Source organism: Corapipo altera, unplaced genomic scaffold (assembly GCF_003945725.1).
Source record: "Corapipo altera isolate COAL_440 unplaced genomic scaffold, ASM394572v1 62, whole genome shotgun sequence".
NCBI lineage: Eukaryota > Metazoa > Chordata > Aves > Passeriformes > Pipridae > Corapipo > Corapipo altera.
The window spans coordinates 9602710-9624277 of record NW_020884894.1 but is presented as its reverse complement, the minus strand read 5'-3'; the positions used below and the strand labels follow the sequence as shown (position 1 = coordinate 9624277).

The following is a 21568-nucleotide window of genomic DNA, read 5'->3' as shown; positions in this document are numbered from 1 at the left end:
TACAGGGTGACGTGTGCCAACCCCCCCCCATAGCGTGAAAACCCCCACAGCCTCCATCCCCTGTGTAACCCCCAGGGAGCCTCCATCCCTTGTGTAATCCCCAGGGTGCCTCCATCTCCCGTTCGCTCCCTCCTCCCCCAGCACCGTCCCGAGCCCGTTTTCCTCCGGGCGCCCCCGCTCCCGATCGCGGCCCCGTCCCTCCCCTCGGGCGCCGGCGGGGGGAGGATCCGGCCGGCGGGGCCGTGCCCAGCCCAGCCCCTGCGCCGCCCCACAAGCCCCGCACCGGCACCGACTCCAGCTCCAACGCCGGCTCCGGCTCCGGCACCAGCTCCGGCTCCGGCACCAGCTCCGGCTCCGGCACCAGCTCCGGCTCCGCTCGCTCCCCGCGCCGGGGCCGCCGCCGCCCCTCCCGCCCCGCCCCGCCCGCCGGGACCCGCCGCCCCGGCATGAAGGTGCTTCGGCACAAGATCGAGCTCCTGACAGGTACGGCCCGGCCCCTTCCCCCGTGCTGGGGAGCGGGGAGGGGGGAGAAGCGAGGAGGGGCGATGGGGTGCGGAGAGTAAGGAGCCTTCAGCCCCTGCCCGGGAGATGGAGCTGCCCCTCCCACCCCTCTGGCCCGCTGCTTTTGCTCCCCCAGGTGTGGGCTGCCGCCCGTAGGATCGTTTTTGGGGTACGGGAGGTGATGCCTTGCTGCAGCGGGGAAAGCCCAGGCCGGTGGCGCTGGGGGAAGGGGAGACGGAGTCGGCAGCCCCCTGGCAAGGGGGGGCGGCACAGCTGGCAGCCGGGGGGTGGGGGTGGCCGGGTGACTGCTGGAGCATCCCTGCGGTGCCTCTCTGCTCCTCAGTCAGCCTCCCCTGGGAGTCTCCCTGCTGTCTGGGTGCCCCGAGGAATGGGCTGGGCTGGGCTGGGCTGGGAAGGAGGCTGCTCTTAGCAACAGCCACTGTGAGACAGCCTGAGCCCCCACAAAGCCCCCTGCTGCCACCAACCCCCCTGACCCTGCGATGCTCAGCCCCTGCATCAGTGGCACCGGGTCCCCTGGCCTGGTGGCTCTCGTGGTGTGGCTGCCCGTTCCTGCGCCCCCCAGTTGCACCACACTGTTAGGCTGGCTTGTGGGGGCTGCTGGGGTGCAGACCTGTGCCCCTCATGGGGGCAGAGCAAGCTGTGGGTGTTCACCCTGCACTGGTGGGGCGGGATGTGGCCCAGGCTGTGTCACACTGGGGTTTTCCCCACAGTGTGGGGACCACAGAGTGGTCCTGCTCGGGATGGGGGAGGGGGGGGCAATTCTGTGGGCATGCAGCCGTGTCTCAGACTGGGTTGCAGGTTTCCTTCTTCCCTCTCCCAGCCTTGCTGGAGGCTGCCTTGGCTTCACTGCCTGGCAGGGGCCAGCCCTCACTTCTCCAGCTCTGCCTCCCGTCTGTTGCACACTGCTCAGTTAGCCCGGAGTATCCGTGCCAACATCCCGTGGGTGCCACATCCGTGGCAGGGCAGGACACAGGTATTCAGTGGGGAGACTCCTGTGAGGCTGGTGCAACATCTGAGTGACCCCTGCCCTCCAACCAGCATAATTATTATTATGAATAATAATAACAATAACATCAACAATATATTTTTGTGCTATGAGCTGGTTCTCCTCCAATAATCCAGCAGTGGGCTGCAGATCCCTGGGGAAGGTAAGCCAACATGACTGTTCCTGACCCCATCTATATACGCAGTGCCAGGGCCCTGTTGGGCTAAAGCACTTATGTCCTGCTGGGTTTGGGACTAATTGGGAATTAGGGAAGAGGTGTGTCCCAGCTGTGTGCAGGAAATGGTGACATCACACTGGGAAGGCAGAGTGGGAGCAGAGATGGGTGTGTTTGGGGTGGACCCCTGTGAATGGGTGCTTGTTGGAGGGGATTGGGGTGAGCTGCAAGGAAATGGGCTTGTTTTTGGACACATTACCTCGGCATGAAATGGGAGCCAAGTTGTTTTGGCTAGGAGACCTGGAACTGTGGCTTCCTCACCAGCACTCCTCAGTGATAGCAGCCCAAGTGGGCTGGGTGAGACTGCCCACAGCCCCACTGCTGCGCTGCCAGGAGCAGGGATGAGGGTTGGCATGGGAAGCAGAGCACACAGGGAAGGTGGCAGCGTGGCTGTGACCCTGCTCACAGGCTTCAGCACCCATGGGACTCCCCTATGTACTGATCCCTCCTCCGCTCCCACACTCAGCACCACTTCAGGTGACTGTCCATCGTGCGCTGAGGATGCTGGTTGGTGCAGGGCTCTGCCATGTCCCTCGTGAGCCAGCTGTGCCCCCCCACGGGAGCAAGGTCACGGGGCCTTTGCTCATTGCTCACCCACCCTCCCGCCCATATTAGCTGGAGGCTTTAATTAATAAAGGCATTCACCATACACTGAGTGCTGTTCCCAGCCACCCTGGGGCCGTGGCCACACGGTGGGTTGGCACAGGCAGCGCGGGACGGCTCCTGCTCTCTTCCAGACCCGGCTATCGGTGAGGCTCGTTTTTCTCCCATGTTTTACCCCGGGGTTGTGGGGTTGCTGGGTCGGTGGCTCTACAGGCTGTGTTGTCTCAGCTGTGCTGGTGGGCTGCAGGCCAGGATTTTCCCCATGCATGAAGCCCTTTCTCCAGCAGCAGCAGCCCAGCCTGGAGCACACTCCCTGTGGGGCTGAAAGCACCTCTCCCCACTTGGGCTTTGTGTGGCCTCTGGCCTGGAGGGACCCTCTGTGCATGGAGACTGCTGGTGCTGGGTGCCCTGGGACTCCCGAGAGGCTTCGCTGTGGTGTTTCTCCCTCCAAACAGTTCTGGATTGTTGGATGGCTCCCAAGGAGCAAGGCAAAGTGCCGTGTCTGCAGAAAGCAGGCAGGTGGCACAGCCTGCTTGAGTTTTGAATAGAAAACCCGGTCAGATGAGCAAAAGCTGGCTTTAGAGGGGAGTTTATGACCAGCTCCTGTATTCATGGGGGCCTTACAATGCTCGTGGCATTGCTTGGACTTTCCACATTGTCAGCCCAGGCTGATCTAGGTTTGGAAGTGGACAAAGTGTGGAGCAGGCTCAGCTGAGGCTGTGCAGATGGAGTGGGGTCTGTGTCTGCTGTGGTGCAGGCACAGCCCATACCATCCCCGTTATGTCCAGGGAGATTATACAGGGTGGGAAGGCAGTGAAGAGGGTTTGGGATTGATGCTGGCCCATTTGGAGCAGCAACAACTTGTCTGAAGGCTTGGCCTTGGGAAATGGGTAGAAACAGAGGCTGCAAAGGCAATACCTGAGGTCTGAATCCTGCCTGAGTGCAGATAATCCCCTTGCACTGGGACTTGCCAGTTACCCATCCCATCTATACACAGGGGAGCCTGGATTGTTCCCTGTATCCCCATGTCTGTCACCCTCTGTGCACAGCCAGCTGCTGATCTCCTTAAATCCCTCTGGTTCTGAGCTGGGCTTGTGCCTGGGGGTGTTTGTGGAGGTGCCAGCACTGGGGGTACGAAGTCCCTGGTCAGCAGCACCCATTCTCACAGTGCTGCTGAGCGGCAACTCCATGGAGAAGTCTGTCCCTGCAAGCCCTGGGGCTGAGGTGCTGACTGGCCAGCGCCTGCTTCATGGGCAAGGAGAAGACTTTGGGAGCAAAGGCTGCACATTCTGTTTTCTCCCATCATTACTACACAAACTTCAGGCTGTCTCTCTGCTCTCTTTCTGCTTGGAACATCCCTCTGCCTTCCCGACATGGCTGAGAAACATCACCCCTTGCTCTGGCTGTGTAAGGAGATCTTCCTCTGTACCATCCATACCTATCTGCAGCCTAAAAACAGCCAAAGAGTTGGAATTTCTCTCTTTGATTGATGCTGAAGGCTGGGATGGGAATTGGGATGTACTTGCCCTGGTGCTTATGAGGTGACCAGCATGGACAGATGAGGTTGGTCTCTCACTTTGCACAAAACTGTGCCCTGGAGACAGGTTTGTCTTTAACTGGGAGAACTGGACCAGGGTAGGAGCTGGGAGCTGAGCTCATCTAGGCACTGTGCCTGCTTCCAGCTCTCAGTGGAGGGGCTCACTGTGGCCCCTGGACAAGCTGAAGCACCAAGTTCCCATGGTAGCTGGGTGGAGTGAAGCTGATTTGGGTCCCATCCCAAAAGGCTCCAGAGGGCTGGGGCGAAGGGGACAGAGGCAGGACCTGCCCTGACACCTCCCTTGCCCTGGGCAGGGCTGCTGCTGCAGGAGATGACCATGGCAGGGCTGCACGAGCTGCGCTTCACCGAGGAGAAGCCGCTGCTGCGGGGACAGGACGCTGAGCTGGTGAGTTTGGTGACCTCACTGGCTCCAGCTCCTGCACACAATGCAGGTGCTTGGGAGGGGTTGTGTGCTGGTATGGGGCATGTGTGGTACTCTGTGTGTGTGTGTGCTGGTGTTGGGCACACATATGTGCACATGTGTGGTGTTCAGTGTGTGGGTGGGTAAGCGCGGGGTCGGGTTTGGTGGGATGGGGTGTGTGTGTGCAGATGTGGCACATACATGCTCATACACGTGTGTGTGCACACACAGGTAATGCATGCACCTGTGTGCAGGTGTTGTAGATGTGGGTGTATGTGTGCACGTGTGTGGGCTCTGGGGAGTGGGTGCTTGTGTTGTCAGGGGGCTTTGGGAGCTGGGTGGGCAGAGGGCGCTGCGGAATTGGGGTGCAGGGAAGGGATGTCTCTGTCCCTAATGGCTCCTTCTGCTCCTTCTCACCCCAGGAGAACTCAGATGTCTTCCTCTCCACTGTGGACACAGACTGGAAGGTAGGACCAGCTAGGGTGATGCCCCCCACCCTGGGTCTTGTGTGGGACAGCGTCCTGTGGCTGGGGAAGGCTGTGGGGCACTGAGCAGACCTGGGGGCGTTGCTGTCCTTCCATGGGGGCACAGTGCCTGGTTGGTGTCTGTGCATGGGGCTGCACATCATCGTGGTCCTCATCAGGAGGGGATGGGGGACATGCTGCCAGCCATGTTCTGTGCTGGCGCTCAGATGTGCCTGGTGGGCACTTGGCCATGGGCTGGGGACAAAACCTTTAAAACAGGCAATTTCTTCTCAGGAAGGCTGAGCTGCTTTTCCAGCCCCTTTACCATTGCCATGGCAATGGTTTCCTGGGCAATGCCAGCTCCCTCCTTACATAAGGATGTTTGAAAGCCTCTTTCTTTTTTGGAGGGCTGGGGCATTGCCCCCTGTACCACCCACCTCTCTTGGAGAACAGGGCCCCTCTGCTCCCTTGGCTAGCACCTGCCTGCCTTGTACCTCCATTTCGCCTCTCCAGAGGAGCCCCAACATATGGCTTCAGGGATCGTGGTGGGGAGAGCTCATGCCTGGCTCCTGTGTTGGTTGGTCTTTGTCCCTCTCACACCTCTGCCCAGGCTCATCGAGCACCAGGCTCCCTCTGCAGAGTCTGAGGTGCTGGAAGATAGGGAGGGAGGGTAGTTGGGCTGCCAGACCCCAGCTTGCTGCCTGTCCCTCTCCTAAAGCATCCCTTCTCCCAGGGGACACCAGTAATTGACTTCAGGTTGTATTTTGCCACTTTGCTAGCAACTGGGACCACTGGGAGGGTGGGCTTGGGTGGTGCTGGCTGAGCTCTGACAGGTCTGGTGCTGAAATAACAGCACCTGTAAGGGTAAAATAAATCTGGATTTCATTCATCCTGGGAGAGGGACAGGGTCCTGTTTTAGCAGCCCCAAATTAGTGCCCAGACTTGTGGTGCTGGCCTGCTTGGTGTCTGTCACCTGTGTAGTGGTAGGATGCTGATCAGGGAATGAGATCTTTTCTCAGCGTGGTGGCTGCTGTGGTTCACAGAGTGGCAGACTTCTTGTGGCCCTCTTGAAAGCCACAAAATAATTAAAAAATGTCAGTGGTCAGAAAAGAAATGGTGCCCTTTCCAGCAGCTCCAAAGCTGGTGAGATGCTGGGGTTGTGAGTGGCAGAGTGTGCAGGGCTGGGCTGCTCCTTGCTCTGCTTGCTCAGGGTTCCTATTGGCCATTGGAGAGGAGACCAAACTGTCTGGTATCACCAAAATGAGGGCAAAGAGGAAGCTGGAGATGTGGAAGGAGAGGGAGATGGCTGTGCCAGGCTGCCCAGACCTCCCAGTAGCACCACAAGGACCAGTATGACTCTTGCTCAGCTGTGCTGGGGCAGGGCTTGGTTGGCACTCGGGATGCTAAAGAGCAGTGACCCTCCCAGGACAATCTGCATGCCAGTATTTCAGGGATAGGCCCACGGTGATGCCGAACCACGTCCCTGGTGGTGCCAAGTGGAGCGGGTATGGATGGCAAATGCCACAGCGATGCGTCTCCATCCCCTCGGGACCTAAAAAAGGAACTGGGCAAAGATCAACGAAACTTTTCCCAAGCCAGCCGGGCCCTGTGCCCTCTTGGTTCCACTCCAAGAGCCTCAGGGTAGGGATGGGACGAGTTTCCCAGGCTGTGCCAGGGCAATCCCCTCCTTTTCCCCACCCTGGCATTTGCAGGTTGGCTCTGTGCAGAGGCTGGGGGCTGCCTGCCATTCCTTGGGGAGATCTTACCGTATTTTCTAGGCTCACCTCCTTGGGATAATTCAATCTACCCCCCAGCTTAACTCTTCTCTGTCCCTCTGCTCCTCCCCAGAGCCAGTCACTGCTCCCTTGGCAGGATGCTCAGGCCTGGCTGGGGCAGTGGTGGGGAGTGGGAAGCCCCCACTAGTGCCAGCTGAAGTGAAGCCCTGGGGGCTGCTGACACAAGCCAAGGTGCTGGAGTGCCAGGGGCAGGTGCCCTGAGACCTGGATGCCCTGCATCCAGCAGGGGGTCTGGGCCACCTGCCAGGCAAATGGGCTTGTAGCCAAAGGGGTGGCAATCCCATTTGATGCTATTCAAGCAGAGTCAGCCTTGCTCAGCCCTCCCATCTCCCTGCAACCCTTTTGCTTTCATGCTTTACTTCACCATGGCTCTTCGACCCCTTCTCTCCTCTCCTTTGCCACCTTCTGTCTTTTTTTTCCCCTCTGCATCTCTTGCTTTTTTCCCACGGGCTGTGGCTGCTCAGGCTCTTTAGCTCCACAGGCAGTAGGGCAGGGGAAAGCAAAAATGGCACCTGGAGGTGTGAATGGCTTTGTACCTGTGCCAGAAACCACCTGGGAGCTGGGTTTTCCTCACACAGCCGGTCCTTCATTCGCAGAGATGCATCTTTCCAGGCCTGGGTTTGAGCTCCCTGCAGGACAGAGCAGAGCAGAGTAAAGCCTCTTTGGTGGAGGTGAGGTGAATGCCACCCCTCTGCCTGTCTGTCTGTCCTTTGTCCCACATCTAGACCCCCTGGCTGCCCAGTCCTGACTTATTTGCAGGACTTGGCTTTTAGTGGCTCCCTGAAGGGCACTGAAGAAACCGTGGGACTCCTTCTCCATCTGAGATTGTCCAGCTTTGTGCCAGTTCTGCCAAGCTGGGCAGTGGTGCTGGGATGGGCAGGGACAGGCAGGGTACAAGGGGGTGGCACCCAGAGATTGCTGGGGGGTTTTTGGGGCTGTAGTGGCACGAGGCTGTCCATGGGTGAGAGTTGCAGGCAGATGGAATCGCTCTCTCACAAAGCCTTGTTGGAATCAGGGAGGAAACCATCTGCCTGCATGCATGTGCACATGGGGATACGTGTGTGTGTGTGTGTGTGTATGTGTGTGTGTGTGTGTCCACAGCATGTGTCAGTCCAGGGACAGAATCCAACCCCTTGGTGCTGCTGGGTTGCCTTTCCTTTGCCTTATTCACCTGCTACTGGTGATGTCCAGGTCAGGGCTAAATCCTGCACTTCCCCTGCCTGCCATCATCCTGCAGCAGGTGGGATGACTGTACTGCTGAGTAAGGTAACAGAGGTGTCTGTGCAGTGTTCATGTGTGTACATGTGTGTGCCCCTCTGGGCACATGTGTCCAAGGTTCTGCATGTGTGCAGGTTTTTGTGCATCCCTGAGCATTAGTGATGGCCATGGCATACATGCTAAGCACACGGGAGAAGGATGCAGCAGGCATGCTCTTAGTATGCACATGACCATGGACATACATGTACGGGAAGATGTGCTGACACAGATACACTGGGCCTGGCCCCGTGGGGGGTGTGCACAAGTATTTTGTGGGGTGCATGTGGGTCAGTAGGGATTTTATCGATTTTTCCAAAGTTTGCATGCACGGATGTGGTTTTGCCTGGTCCCTGTGTGCCCATGTTGGTACGTGTTCCAGTGCATGTACATGTGTGGTCACGTGCACACATGGAGCACGCCTGCCTCGTCCTCCTCCTGCTTGTTTCATGTGTACTCACGTCCATCTGTGGCTCTGTGTGTGCTGCCTGTGCATTGCTGCGGGGCCTTGGCTTGGCTGGCTGTGGGCTCGACCATGATTGTGCATGTTTGTGTGGGGCTGGGTTCCATGTGTGTGCACTGGGTGCAGGGAGCGTGGATGGGCTCTTCCCTCACCGTGCTGGGTCTGTTGTGAGGGGTGCGAGTGCAGCCTGGTCCAGACACCCCGCCTGCGTCTGTCTGCCGAAAGAGGGAAGATGGAGAAGGTACCGCACGGTGCCAGGCGTTTTTTCTTCATAAACAAGGGTATTTGGGGCCAATTGGAGCATGAATAATTCCCGCGGCAGCCAATGGCTGAGTGCTGGCTCCATCGCGGCGCTCGCCTGCAATGGAGGCCAAACCTGCCGAGGGGGAAGGGAGAGGGAGGGCTTAGCGCAGGGCTGGGGCTCCGCTATAAATCGAGGCGAGGGGCTGAGCCAGCGCAGAGCTCTGCTTCGCCCCAGCCCTCTGCACTGCCGGGAGCCCGTGCTTGGCCCACACTGCCAGCGCATCCTCATCCACCCACTTCCTCACCATGCCGGAGTGCTGGGATGGGGTAGGTACTGCCGTCCCCGTGTTCACTGCCCTCCCTTCCCGGGGAATTTTGCCCCAGTATCTCTCCCGCTTGCCCAGGCTGGGCCTTTGCACCCAGCGGGGCTCAGTGTGGGTCAGTCAGGCATTGAGGCAGGGTGGGACCCACTGCTGGGGAGCCCTTCTTTCCCCCAGCCCTGCTGCCGCATCCCTGACGTGCCGCAGGTTTTGGGGACGCATTGTCCTTGAGCATGTCCTCCTCCCCGAGTCCGGCGGAGATGCTGCGCCGAGGCTGAGGGTGAGTGGCTGCGTCCCGTGCTGGGGCTGTGTGCTGATGGAGGGGCTCACTGCCCCTTCCCCACCCCCTGGGTTGCAGAGGGAGAAGGTCTCTTGCTGTTTTGAAGCAATCCCTCGGTTGCTTTCCGGCCTCTGGGTGATGGCAACACCCGATGGCAACAGGCTGGTGAGTGAGGTGGGAGCACTGCAGTGGTGAGCAGGTAACCTGGACATGGGTGGGCTCTGTCAGACACCTATGGGTGCTGAGACCTGCACGCCTCTCCTTGCTGAGGCTGTGGGTTTTTTATGCCCCTCTCTCCTTGCTGCCTGCATCCCCTGCATCCCCAGCCTCTCCTCTCCAGAGAGCATCCCTGCGGCAAAGGGCAGGGCTGTGGTACCCAGCGGTGCTGCAGAGGCTGCACCATGGGCAGGATGTGCCTGGCTTGGCGGGGGGGGGGGAGCAGGAGATAGCAGTGCTGAGGATGGATCCACTACCTTGGGCATGTGATTTTGGGGTAGGATTGAAGGCTGAGCTGTTGGGGCTCTGATGGGGACCGTGGGCATGGTGATGGCAAGGAGGCAGCCCTGTGCCCAGGATCAGACCACATGGATGCCTCCTGCTCTGTGACCTTGGGCCAGGCCCTTCCTCTGCCTCAGTTTCCTAATCTGTTTTGCAGAGAGATGTCCCTCCTCACAGACTGCTGCCTGATGCAGCTGCAGGGGATGGAAGGACAGCTGTGGATGGGGGCTGGTGGGGTCGGGGTGCCCTTGGGGGCCGAGAGTTGTCTACAGAGTCCTTGAGGTGCCTTCGGGTGCTGTGCTCCCCCAGGGACAGCAGATCTCGGTGAGGGGAGGCACTGCAGTGAGGAGACCCTGTCCTGAGGTGGTTCCTCCCACCCGAGGCCTGTGTCCTTCAGAGTCCTTGGTGGCGTGTAACCCGCGTGAGCATCCACGTACCTGCTCCCCTCCCACCAGCCCATCCGTGGGGCTGCCAGTGCCAGCAGTGAGGACCGTGATGTTTGGGCACACTGCCATCATCTCCTGCCCGGCCCTGCCCAGCACATGATGCTCCTGCACCTACCAGATCCCAGCCTCTAGGTCACTGCCAGCAGACTGACTGGCGGGCGTGAGCATCTGGAGGGGCCCTCTGGTCCCTTGTCCCTGGGCAGTACCTGGGCTCACAGCCTCGGTTTCCCTTACTGGCTGGGAACAAGGGCCAGGGCAGCAAGGCTGGAGCCCTCCTAAACAGGGAAACTGAGACACGGTCTTGTTCTCTGTATGAGGGCACTGGCATTTCAGACCAAAGGTTTCTAAAGTTACTTTAGCTGTAATTTTGGGATCTGGTTGCAGCGTTTCCTGGAATGGTGTCTGGGTTCTGACCACTGCCTGTTTGTCCCAGGCACAGCGAATCGCCTCCCAACTAGGCCATGCTGTGAAGCCCCACCCCGTTGCCAAAATTTCCTCAGTCCCAGGCCCTCGAAGATCTCCTGTCCTGTCCTGTGGTCCACCTGTCCCATCCCATGATCCTCCTTTCTCAAGCCCTCTTGGATCCCATCCCTTGATCCCACCCTGTGATCCCATCCCATGATACACATGTCCAATCTTTACTCCTATCCAAACTCTTCCCTTCCCTTCCCTTCCCTTCCCTTCCCTTCCCTTCCCTTCCCTTCCCTTCCCTTCCCTTCCCTTCCCTTCCCTTCCCTTCCCGAGCTGATGGAAGCTGGGAGCATTTGTATGTGATTTGTCCTGCTTTCTACCACCTCTGGGATGCCCAAAGGTGTTTTTTTTTTCCCTGGAACAGCTGCTCCTCTTTCCCTTGTCCTCCCATGGGACCAGCCATGTGGGGAAGTGTGCACCCAGCGAAGGGTGTGATGGCAGGGCAGGAGAGGATGCCTTAGGACAGGTGGGCATCACCCCATCTCTCCTCTTCCCCCAGGAACATGACATTGAGACCCCCTATGGGCTGCTGCACGTGGTCATCCGGGGCTCTCCCAAGGGGAACCGCCCGGCCATCCTGACGTACCACGACGTGGGGCTCAACCGTGAGTGCTGCTCCCCGGGCCGAGGGTGCAAGGGCAGGTGGGAGTGAGCCTGAGGCTGCATGGGGTGCCAGGATATAGGGCCAAAACCCCTGGCTCAGCTCCTTTGCCTCCTCCCATCCAGGGTCCCCAGGCTGCATTCGGTCCCCCCAGGCATCTGGAAGCACCGGGAGAGCTCAAAGCCAGGAGTGCTTGGCTACCCTGGTGCTGTCTGTCTGCCCGCCCACACCAGGCAGGGATGGCACACGGGGGGGGGGTGGTGGTGTAGGATTGGTCCCCACTGCTGCTGCCACCACCAGCCTGTTGGTATTCAGAGCATGGACTCAGCTGGCAGCAGGATGTAGCCGGGGACAAAAGAGACTGGGAATGGCAGAGAAGGAGGGACCTTGACAGGAGGGGAAGGAGTGACCCTGGGCAGAGGCTCTGGATGTGGAGATGCTGCACTTTCTGTCAGCCTGCTGCCTTGGTCTTGCACCCCAGACCTCTGCCCTGGGCCGTGCCCTCCAACTGAGCCAGGATGCCCAATTCCCTGTGAGTAGGGAGAAGCATTTCCTGCTCTGCTGGCAGCTGAGGCTGAGTCACTGACATGCAATGTGAGCTGCCTCAGCATCACAGCAGCTCTGTCGTGTCCAGGTACACGTCACATTGGCTGCAATGGGCCCTACAACTGCCTCATCCCACATTCTGGGAGGGATATCCTGGCACTGATGCCATGGGGCAGGACCCCTCCAAACCCCAGCAGTGTCTGTATCCCACTGCAATGGTAGGAGCCTGTCCACAGCAGCACTGTGCCTGTTTCTTTGACTGTTTCCAAGCAGGCAGATTTGCAGCTGTTTCTCAAATCCCATGTTTGCTTGAGCCCTTTCTGGGGATTTTGGATGGGGCCGAAAATACTCCAGGCTGCTAATCCCACTGCCCGCTGGGTGGTCTTGCAGCCCTGGGTTTGAATCCCCCAGTCCCATCCCTCCAAGGCTCATCAGTGAGGCTCACCCCAAACTCCTCATCCTCCTGGCTGTGTCTGTCCATCTCTGTGCCTCCCGACACCTGTAGGGATGCAGCCCTTGCTGCAGTAGCGTGGTCCCTGCTGCAGGGATGAGGAGCGTGGAGCGTAGGGGATGGCTTTGGTGGCATGTTACCTCTCACTTGAAGGGCAGAGGGAGGGCATGCAGCCTCTGTCCATACTCCCCTGACCCCACTAGACCCCAGTGCCAGGATGTTTAGTCTCTGATCTCTACCTGCCCTTTGACAGACAAGCTTTGCTTCAACACCTTCTTCAACTACGAGGACATGCAGGAGATCACGAAGCACTTTGTGGTGTGCCATGTGGATGCGCCGGGCCAGCAGGCAGGAGCCTCACAGTTCCCTCAGGGGTAGGTGCCAGTTTGTTCAGTGGCCCACTGTGCCCACCAGGATGGCATCTCCCTGTCCTTTGGGTTGTCACTGCTTGGCAGTGGTGCCCTGCCTGTGGGTCTCTCCAAACTGTGTCAAAGCCCATGGCAGATGACTGGCCCAGGGTGAGCAATGGGGTGGTTTGCAAGTGGGTGGTATTTCCCTGCCCACTTCAGGCAGGCAAGCTGCCCCAGAAGGGTGCAGGGAACCCCCACTCTGAACAGGGTCCATAACAAACATTCTGTGCCTCCCTGTGCCACAGGTACCAGTATCCATCCATGGACCAGCTGGCTGCCATGTTACCCAGTGTGGTGCAGCATTTCGGGTGAGTCAGCCTCTCCTCCACGGCTGCTGGCTGAGGGTCCTGGGCAGGGAGAGGGGCAGAAGGCAAGGATTTGGGGCTTGGGCAGTTGTCCCTGTAAGCTGGCAGCCTGCAAATCTTCTTGTGCCCCATGCTGTGGGTGGAGTGGTGTCCCAAGGAACATGTACTGGAGATGACTGTCCCACCCTACCCACCTCTCCATATTTGCAGTTTCAAGTACGTGATCGGGATCGGTGTTGGGGCAGGAGCCTACGTGCTGGCCAAGTTTGCGGTGAGCCTGGGGCTGGGATGGGCTGGCCCTGAATTGCTGGGACGTGCTGTCAGCCAAGGGCATGGGGAAAAGCAGGAGCTGACACCTCCAGGCAGTCTCTGCTGCTGCAAAGGCTCGTGGAGGGATGTGGGGCCAGGATGGCAGTGCCATGGCCGTGGTGTCTGGGCAGTCTTGCCACAGGTCTCCCATCGCTCCAAGGACCATATCAGCTCTGTGCAATGCCTGTGCAGTGGCACTGGTGGGGGCTGCCCACAGCACATCTCCCGTCCCCTCTGAGCCTTTCCCCTCTTGCTCACTGCAGCTCATCTTCCCTGACCTGGTCGAAGGACTGGTCCTCATGAACATCGACCCCAATGGCAAAGGCTGGATTGACTGGGCAGCTGCCAAGGTGGGCAGGGACCTGACCCCTCCTGCTGGCCCTGGCGGCTCCCTGGGGCAGGAGCCAGCCATGGCAGTGCTGTAACTCCCTGTGCTCCCTCCACAGCTCTCTGGCCTCACCAGCACACTGCCGGACATCGTCCTGTCCCACCTGTTCAGCCAGGTAAGGGCTGCACATCCTCCCAGCCCCCTGCCACCAACCCCCTACCCAGCACCCGGCTGGGTCACCTGGGCTGTGCCCTTCCGGGTGCTGCAGTGCCTCTGGACCTGACCCATGCTCAGGGGCAGGGTTAGTCAATCCCTCCCTGACCTAGGGATTAGCCTTGAAGAATTTGTGACCCATGCCCACGTCCTGCCTGGGTGTGCAGCACCTCTGTGCCCAGCTGCACTGCCCAGCATCCTCCTCCTTGTCCCTGCTGACCAGTGTGGCATGAGCAGGACTGGGGGAGCAGGATATGCCCCTGACACCTGATCTCCATTCCCTCCTGGCACAGGAAGAGCTGATGAACAACACGGAGTTAGTGCAGAGTTACCGGCAGCAGATCGGCAGCGTGGTGAACCAGTTCAACCTCCAGCTCTTCCTCAACATGTATAACAGGTGAGTGCTGCAGGCAGCCCCTGTCTGTGCCAAGGTGGGGGGCTGCAGTGCTGGTGGGTGGCTCTGAGGTCACTGTGGGGATCCAGACCCGTGTTGGGTGCTGTCATCACCCTGTTGTCACCTCCAGCATAGGCAGGCAGCAGTGCAAAGTTGTCTGCCACTGCTGGCTGGGGATGTGGGAGTGGTGGTACCTGTGCCAGAGGCTTGCCATGTCCCAGAGCCCACCACAATGGGTGCACATCCCCTGGTCTCCTCTCGCACTGGATGCTGGCACAGGCCTTGGAAAGGGGGCGGAGATGATGTCCCATGTGTGCAGGAGGTTGAGAGCCCTGCCACTCTGCTGGGTGCTGCATCCCATGGCATGGGCTCTGCTTGGGATGGCTGTGGCATCCTCCTTCCACAAGGTGCTGGGACAGCGGGGCTGGGTGCTGCTTCCAAGGGCTGGCAGTGCCACAGTTCTTGTGCTATGGCATTGGTGGTGGCATCTGCCCATGGGCTCATGCTGACCCTCTTTTTCCTCCATCAGCCGCAGGGACCTGGACATCAACCGGCCTGGGACTGTACCCAATGCCAAGACGCTGCGGTAAGAGTTGTGCTGGCATGGAGGGGTCCCAGGGCAGTGGAGCTCACCCAGCCCAAACCCTGACTGTGCCCCTTCCTCCTCTCACTTCCAGCTGCCCCGTGATGCTGGTGGTCGGAGACAATGCGCCCGCTGAAGAGGGGGTGGTGAGTGATGGTGTAGTGCCTGTCGGGTGGCACACAGATGATGCCCATGCGTGGGCACGCACATGTTCACTGCCTGCTCAGACACATGTCAGCTCCCATGGGAGCTGCGTGGGAGCGTGCTCATGTGGGCACCTGTGCACATGCATCTGTGCATGGTTGCCACACCTGGAAAACCTCCCCTTTTTCATATGCCCAGACGTGCTCACAGTGTGCCCACTCAGATGTGTCGGCACACGGGCACACTCCCTGCTTGGCCTCGTGCACCCAAACAGCCGCTGGGGTCCTTCCACAGATCCACGTGGTTGTCCACCCTTGCACAGTCAGCCACAGTAGTGTGCAGGTGGCCACATTTGTATGGAATGTGTTACTGCACACTCGCCCCCCTCCTCCATCACATGTACCTCTGTGCACGTGCACATGAGCACCCTTGTGTGTGTGTACACACGTGTGTGACACACGGAATGCCTCACCAGCCACCTTCAGCTCCCTTTCCAGCCCTCACCCACACACTGCCTGGTAGAAGGAAAGTCCCCTCTGTCCCCATGGCAAGGGAACGTCATTCTGCAGGCTCAGGCCTCGCCTAGTGTCCTGTCTCCTCCTGGCTAGGGTGGGATATGCCAGCTGGAATGCTGTGAACCATTGGTGGTACATGTGGGCTACTTCTGCTTGGCTCAGGGCTTATGTAATTTCTCTCACCCACAGGTGGAATGTAACTCCAAGCTGGATCCCACCAACACCACCTTCCTGAAGGTAGGCCAGTGGCAAGGGGCAGCTGGGAGGTCCCTGCTGCCCATGAAGTGCCCCACTGCCCTTTGCCCCAGGGCTGCAGAATGTCCCCATCTCCCCATTCCTGGTCCCTCCTGGCCATTGGGGCTGGGGATGTATGGGGAGAGCAGGGTGGCCCCAGCAGTGGCATCCTGTCGTGGGTACCAGGGGATGGTGGATGGTTCAGGCACCCTCCCAAACTAAGCAGGACCTTCTCTCTGCAGATGGCTGACTCTGGCGGGCTGCCTCAGGTCACACAGGTGAGCCCCCACAACTTCCCCAGTTAACTGGATATACTGGGCTCTGAGACATGTACTGGTGCTGTCCCTGGCTAGCTGGGAATGGGCTGATAAGGCCATAGGGGTCTTGTGCAGGGGCTGCCAGGGGTGGCCTGGGGCTGAGTGGGGATCTCAGCCTTGGTGCTGCCTCAGCTTAGCCAGCTCTCTCCCTACAGCCAGGCAAGCTGACCGAAGCCTTCAAGTACTTCCTGCAAGGCATGGGCTACAGTGAGTGCTGGGGCTGGGCATGGGGCTGGAGTGGGACTGTGTGTGCACATGTGTGTGTGTGCCTGTGTGCATGTGTGCTGACCCTGCTGCCAGAGAGGACCCTGGCACCGCTGTGTGTCCATCCTGATGGAGAGCTGCATGTGTCTGTGACTCTGTATGTGCAGGTTTGGATCATGTGTGTCCGCAGGGGCACGGGATGAACAGGCTCTGTGTGCACACAGGTGTGTGTACAAGGGCTCTGTGTGTACATACGTGTGTGGACAGGGTCTCTGTGCAAGCGTGCACATGTGTGTGTGTTCGTGTGTGCACAAGCAGGGACTGTGTGTGTGCAACAAAGACGAGCGAGTCCATGTGCACAAGTCTGTGTGAACATGTGTTTGCTTAGGTCCATGACCACGTGTGTGTTTGCAGGTGCATTGCACGTGTGTGTGTGTGTGTGTGTGTGTGTGTGTGTGTGTGTGGTAGTTCTGTGTGCCCACGAGCAGGTCTGTGTGCAGGCACACGTGGGGCTGGGTGGGGGCTCCTGGCCCAGTGGAGCCCAGAGAGGGCTGATGCTCTCTCTCTGCCCTCCCTGCCCTTCTCCTGCTCCACCCCTACCAGTCACCCACCTGAAGGATCGGAGGCTGAGTGGAGGCACAGGTACCGCTCAGAGCTGCTCAGCCCATGCCCGCTGCTGCATGGTGCCTGCCTGGCCTGTGCCCTCGAGCTGCCTGGGCACCTTTGGGAGCAGCCTGGGTGCGGGACTGGCCCTTCCCAGCCAGATGCCCACTGCCTCGCTCCGCTTTGCCTGAGCCGGGGCTGGGGGCTGAGAAATGGCACTTGGAGAAGCCCCCCTCCATGCAGGCACAGCCTCAGCAGTGTGTCCGCTGTGCTCTCCTCCAGCTGTCCAGGAGCTGTGCCCATCGGGCATCGTGGCTGGGGGAGGGTGTCACCTTCCCTGCACACCTTGGGGAGCTGGGGGAGTTCCCATCCCAGCTCACTCCTTCCCTGGAGTGTGACAGCCAGGGGTCCCCACTGCCTGATGCCTGGAGGTTGCATGCCCAGGAGTGGGTCTGGTGTGCAGCCTGTCCCAGGGCTACCCGGCCCTGCCCTGCCGTCCCTTACCAGCCTGGAGCTGCTCATGTTGTCACAGCACTGCTTGCTGCAAGCTTGTGCCCGGGCTCATTCGCATCGGGGAGCGGGACCGGTGGCAGTGTTGGCTCAGGTCCCGGTGGTTTTCGGAGGGAGCTGAGCACCCTGGCCGTCTCTCTGTGCCCGTGCAGTGCCATCTGCCAGCATGACCCGCCTGGCACGCTCCCGCACGGCCTCCCTCACCAGCGCCAGCTCTGTGGATGGCACTCGCCCACGTGCCTGCACCCACTCGGAGAGCACCGAGGCCATGGGGCAGATCAACCACACCATGGAGGTATCGTGCTGAGGTCCATGCCCGCCACCGACGTCTCCTTCAGAGCCATCTCCCATCCGTCAGCATCCCGCCAGCACCCACCTGCCCCGTGGACATCCTCCACCAGGGCCCTCGCTTCTTTGGGGTCAATTTGTCTTCTTTGCCGCTGGCCTCACCCCCTTGTCTGGTACAGGAGAAGGAGAGGGGCTTTGTCCAGCAGTCACACATGGTTCTGCACTGGTCCTCACCCTCCCTAGCATCGGCTTGGCCCTGGCTTGGGAGGGTGGGTGGCAGGGGGACAGGGCCAGGATGGGACAGCAGGGTCAGGGTGGTGAGATGGGGACGGGATGTTGGGATGGGACGGGATGGTGGGATGGAACAGGACGTGGAGAGGACACAGGAGGTAGGTTGGTCCCCCAAGGTCAACTGATGGCTGAACAAGTCAAAAGGAAGACAGGAACAGGGAGCAGCACTTATTGGGAAGTCACTGGTCCGTTCTTAGGGATGCAGCTTCCATTTCTCCCTGATGGCCCTTTCTGGGGAGAGCTAGCACAGGATCCCCCAGCACACCCAGGACCTGCTGCCCCAGAGCTGGCTGAGCCTTGTGAGAAATCACATCCCAAACTTTCTCTGCCCTAGTCATGTACCCTGAGGGCTGCCCCAGGGCAAGTGGAGAGGGGTCAGCCCTGCTCCAGAAGCCATCAGGGCAGGAGGGTGGCATGAGTGTCCCCCTGCCTCTGCCCATGCCCTTGCCTGTGATGGCACTTCCTTGGTCCCTTGTTGCAAGAAGGATAATCACCACCTGCCACAAAAAATGCACCGGGAAGGGGGCAGTGAGCTTGCTTGGTCCCTGCCACACTGTCAGTTCCCCTCCCAGCTCTTGGGCTGAGGCTGCCAGGGCCCAGAGACCACTGGTTTTGGGGATGTCACACAGCAAATCCCACCTCCAGTTTTGCCACAGCCTGTGGGTGTCACCACCGTGGAGCCATTAGCAATAAGATGAGACACTCCCCCTGCCATGCTGGGGAACCCTCAGCACCCTCTGCCCCACAGGGTGCATCCCCGCAAGATGCTGGCAGTGTGGGGTGACCCATGGGACATGGGGAGCACACCAGTGTCTGGCTTTGCCTACAGAGCTGGCCAGACCCACCATGGCCCTCCGAAATCCACACCCCCCACCTCCAGCATTCCGCCTGCGCACTGAGCAAGGCGTCTCTCAAGGGCTTGGCTCCCCCCGAGCCGTGGGGCCCCATCTGGACTCTGGGTGGGTCTGGTCTCTCACAGTCGGCACGGAGATCCATGTCATCCCATAACCCCACCACTGGCCCGAGCTGCCAGAGCAGCAGAGCCCAGCCCCTCCTGTGCCCGGTGTAAGGCACAGGTAAGGCCCTGGCTCTGGTGATGGGTGCTCAGGTCTTCGTAGGTGTTCCATGGGGGACCTGAGCAGGGACCTGTAAGGAACCCACCGGGTGCCACCATCTGGGCGAGCAGAACCAGCCCGCTGGGAGCAGGTCCCACCCAGCCCTACAAAAGCATTCACCCCCCCCTGCCCCAGACCCCATCTGTGCTCCCCAGTGAAGGACACACAGGTCCTGGGGCTCCCAACGGGTGTATGAGGGCTTTTGGCCCTGAGACCTGTGCCCCGCACGACCCCTCATAAATTAAAAAGCCACCCCAAAACACCAGTGTCCCCGTTTGTCCCCCACTTTGTTCTGCTGTGTGCTTCCTCCTTGGTGTGACTCTGAAAGCTGCGTAGCTCCTTTTTACGGTAGATACTGCTGCGATCTCTTGTTTTTTCAGCGTGTCTTTCCAGATGATATATATATATAAATACCTATACATAATATATATATAAGGGTTTGCCCAGTCCCTGACGTTTTTGGGTTCACTCCCCCTTGCATTCTTGTCCAAGCAGTGCCGTGTGGTTTCCCTGGAGGTGGTGTGGCTGTGCTCGCCTTCAGTTCCTCACCTTGGTTTTGTTGGTGGGTTTGTTTGTTTTTCCCTGGTGGTTTGTTCTTTTGATTTTTGTTGGTTTTCCTTTTTTCCCAGTCACAGCGGAATTTAATGCATTTTCCTGTCTTGAGTGCAGCCTGATTTTGTCACAGCGGCATCAAGGCTGCAGCACTCGTGAGACAGCAATATGTAAACCAGATTTAACTAACCTGTTGCTGTAGAGAGGATTTACTGTGTTGGAAATAAACCAACAAACTAATAAAGATGTTGAGAACCTGCTGTGCTCTTTGCAACATGCTGCAGGGAAATGGGTCTGAGCCTGCAGAGATCTGGCAGGCAGGGAGGAGAAGGTGGGACACCTTGTCCACCAACCTCACTAGGGATGCCCATGGAGGAAAGCCCAGCACCCCATGGTGCACGGGGGGAGAAGCTGTGGGGTGTTTTGGCTTTGGGGTGCCCCATATGTCAGGAGTGGATGAAGGCTGGAGAGCTGCCAGCTGTAGCCCAATGAGGTTGGTTCCAAGGGGTGCCCACTGGGGAGGAAAAAGACCCATGGCTGCACAACTCAGGGGATGAGCAGAGTCCTTGGGAGATCCAGCCTCACTGTCCTCTACCAGGACTGCAGGCTTCCTGTTTGTCTCCCCATCAAGGTCTGAAGGTTCCAGGCCATAGCCCTTTCCAAATGCATGAAGCCTTCCCTGGGAAGGATCATTTCCTTACATCCTAGTCCTTGTCCCTGCTCCAGTGTGTCAATGTCTGCCTTGTACAGGTCCAGACTGGTCCCAGTCCCTGAAGAGGGACCCAGAGCCTCTTCACATTCATGGTTGCCTGGGGCGGGCAGAGAAGAGCCTGGACACATGGGGAGGGAATGCAGACTGCCAAGACTGAGCTGAGAATTGGGCAGGCAGCCCAGGAGCCTTTCTTGGCTGGCTTGCCTGGAGGGGTCTGCTGGTTGCCCCCCATGGCCAGGGTGAGCTTCATCTGTGGGTTGGGGGGTGTTACACTGTACACCCTTATCACTGAAATGCTGTAATGCTGCTGGACACATTCAGGACATACTTTATGCTATACAGATGGCTGGGATGGGATAACTGTCAGACAAATGATTTCCACATTCTGACTGAATGCAATTCACAGAGCACTGGATGCTGAATGCTAACAGACTGCAACAGAAAGAAAACTAACAACTACCTATTCCTACATATTAAAACTCCTCTTCTGTACTTCAAATATTGACTTAAATAACCTGTTTTCTTGGGATCTGGCACATCTCACCGCTCAGTCAACTATGGAGTATCTCAGCAGCTTTCTGGACCAGAAGTGAGCACATCACTGAAGTTTCCCTTCCCTTATGTTTACCCAAGAAAGTATGGTCACAGCTTTTTTTAATACTGCCAGTAATACTCACATGAAAACTGGCTCTTGATGATGCACGGGTTTTTATTTCTAGCAGGAGGAGATAATTTAATACATGTAATTCCTCAGGGGAACCTGCAAAGGGACGGGAGCAGCAGGGCAGAAAAAAAAGTTCAGGCTGCTTTTTCTGGCCAGATATGGATGCCATTAGTGAGGAGTGAGGGAGCCATATAGGTCAGTGCCTCAAATAGTGCATGAAAATGCGACTCAAAGGGTCAGAGCCTGTGGTGCTTCTGTGGGGTTGCACTGCCACCTGGTGTGGTCTGCAGTGCTCACAGCCTCTACCCAGCACTGCCTTTGCCTCCTTGGTTTAAAACACCTGCCAAAGGACAACAATGCTGATACAAATGCTGATATTTGTGTCTGGTTATGTAAACAGATAGGAATATGTCAGCATACAAGTACGGGAATCAAAAGCAGCTGAATAATGGGAACAGTCATTCCTTCTCCATCTGTCACAGCTGCAGAGGAGCTGCCAGGACAGAGTTACTGCAGGTTCCTGCCAATTCACTGCCCAGGAATGCTTCAGCCTTTACAGCTGACTGTGTTTATGTCCCCAGGTGAGCAGGGCTTGGCAAAGGTCACTGTGTTTGTGCTGCCAGGCAGGTGAGGCAGCCCACAGCCTCCCCCGTGAGTGTTAGCACAGCCAGGTATTCCTCTCCAGACAGGCCTTCCTCACTGAGCAAACGCCATGAGGGAACTCTGACTAACATGGCCATG

The 21568-nt window shown here is 58.6% G+C and overlaps 1 protein-coding gene across 4 annotated transcripts; it reads left to right on the top strand.

Annotated features, from left to right (window-relative positions):
* The first annotated feature begins 374 nt into the window (after positions 1-374).
* On the top strand, positions 375-19711 carry NDRG4 (NDRG family member 4). Of its 4 annotated transcripts, XM_027646876.1 has the most exons (17): positions 375-483; positions 4197-4288; positions 4726-4770; positions 11038-11143; positions 12390-12510; positions 12792-12854; positions 13062-13122; positions 13424-13510; positions 13607-13663; positions 13995-14098; positions 14625-14681; positions 14773-14824; positions 15527-15574; positions 15814-15849; positions 16044-16095; positions 16696-16734; positions 17358-19711. In XM_027646876.1, exons 1-17 carry the CDS (start codon positions 447-449, stop codon positions 17510-17512), a joined length of 1212 nt encoding a protein of 403 aa, XP_027502677.1. In that variant the 5' UTR covers positions 375-446; the 3' UTR covers positions 17513-19711. The 4 variants fall into 4 exon arrangements, with proteins under 4 accessions (XP_027502677.1, XP_027502674.1, XP_027502675.1 ...); XM_027646873.1 differs by lacking the exon at positions 16696-16734 and having other exon boundaries at positions 376-483; XM_027646874.1 differs by lacking the exons at positions 375-483; positions 4197-4288; positions 4726-4770 and adding an exon at positions 8719-8850.
* Positions 19712-21568: the final 1857 nt, after the last annotated feature.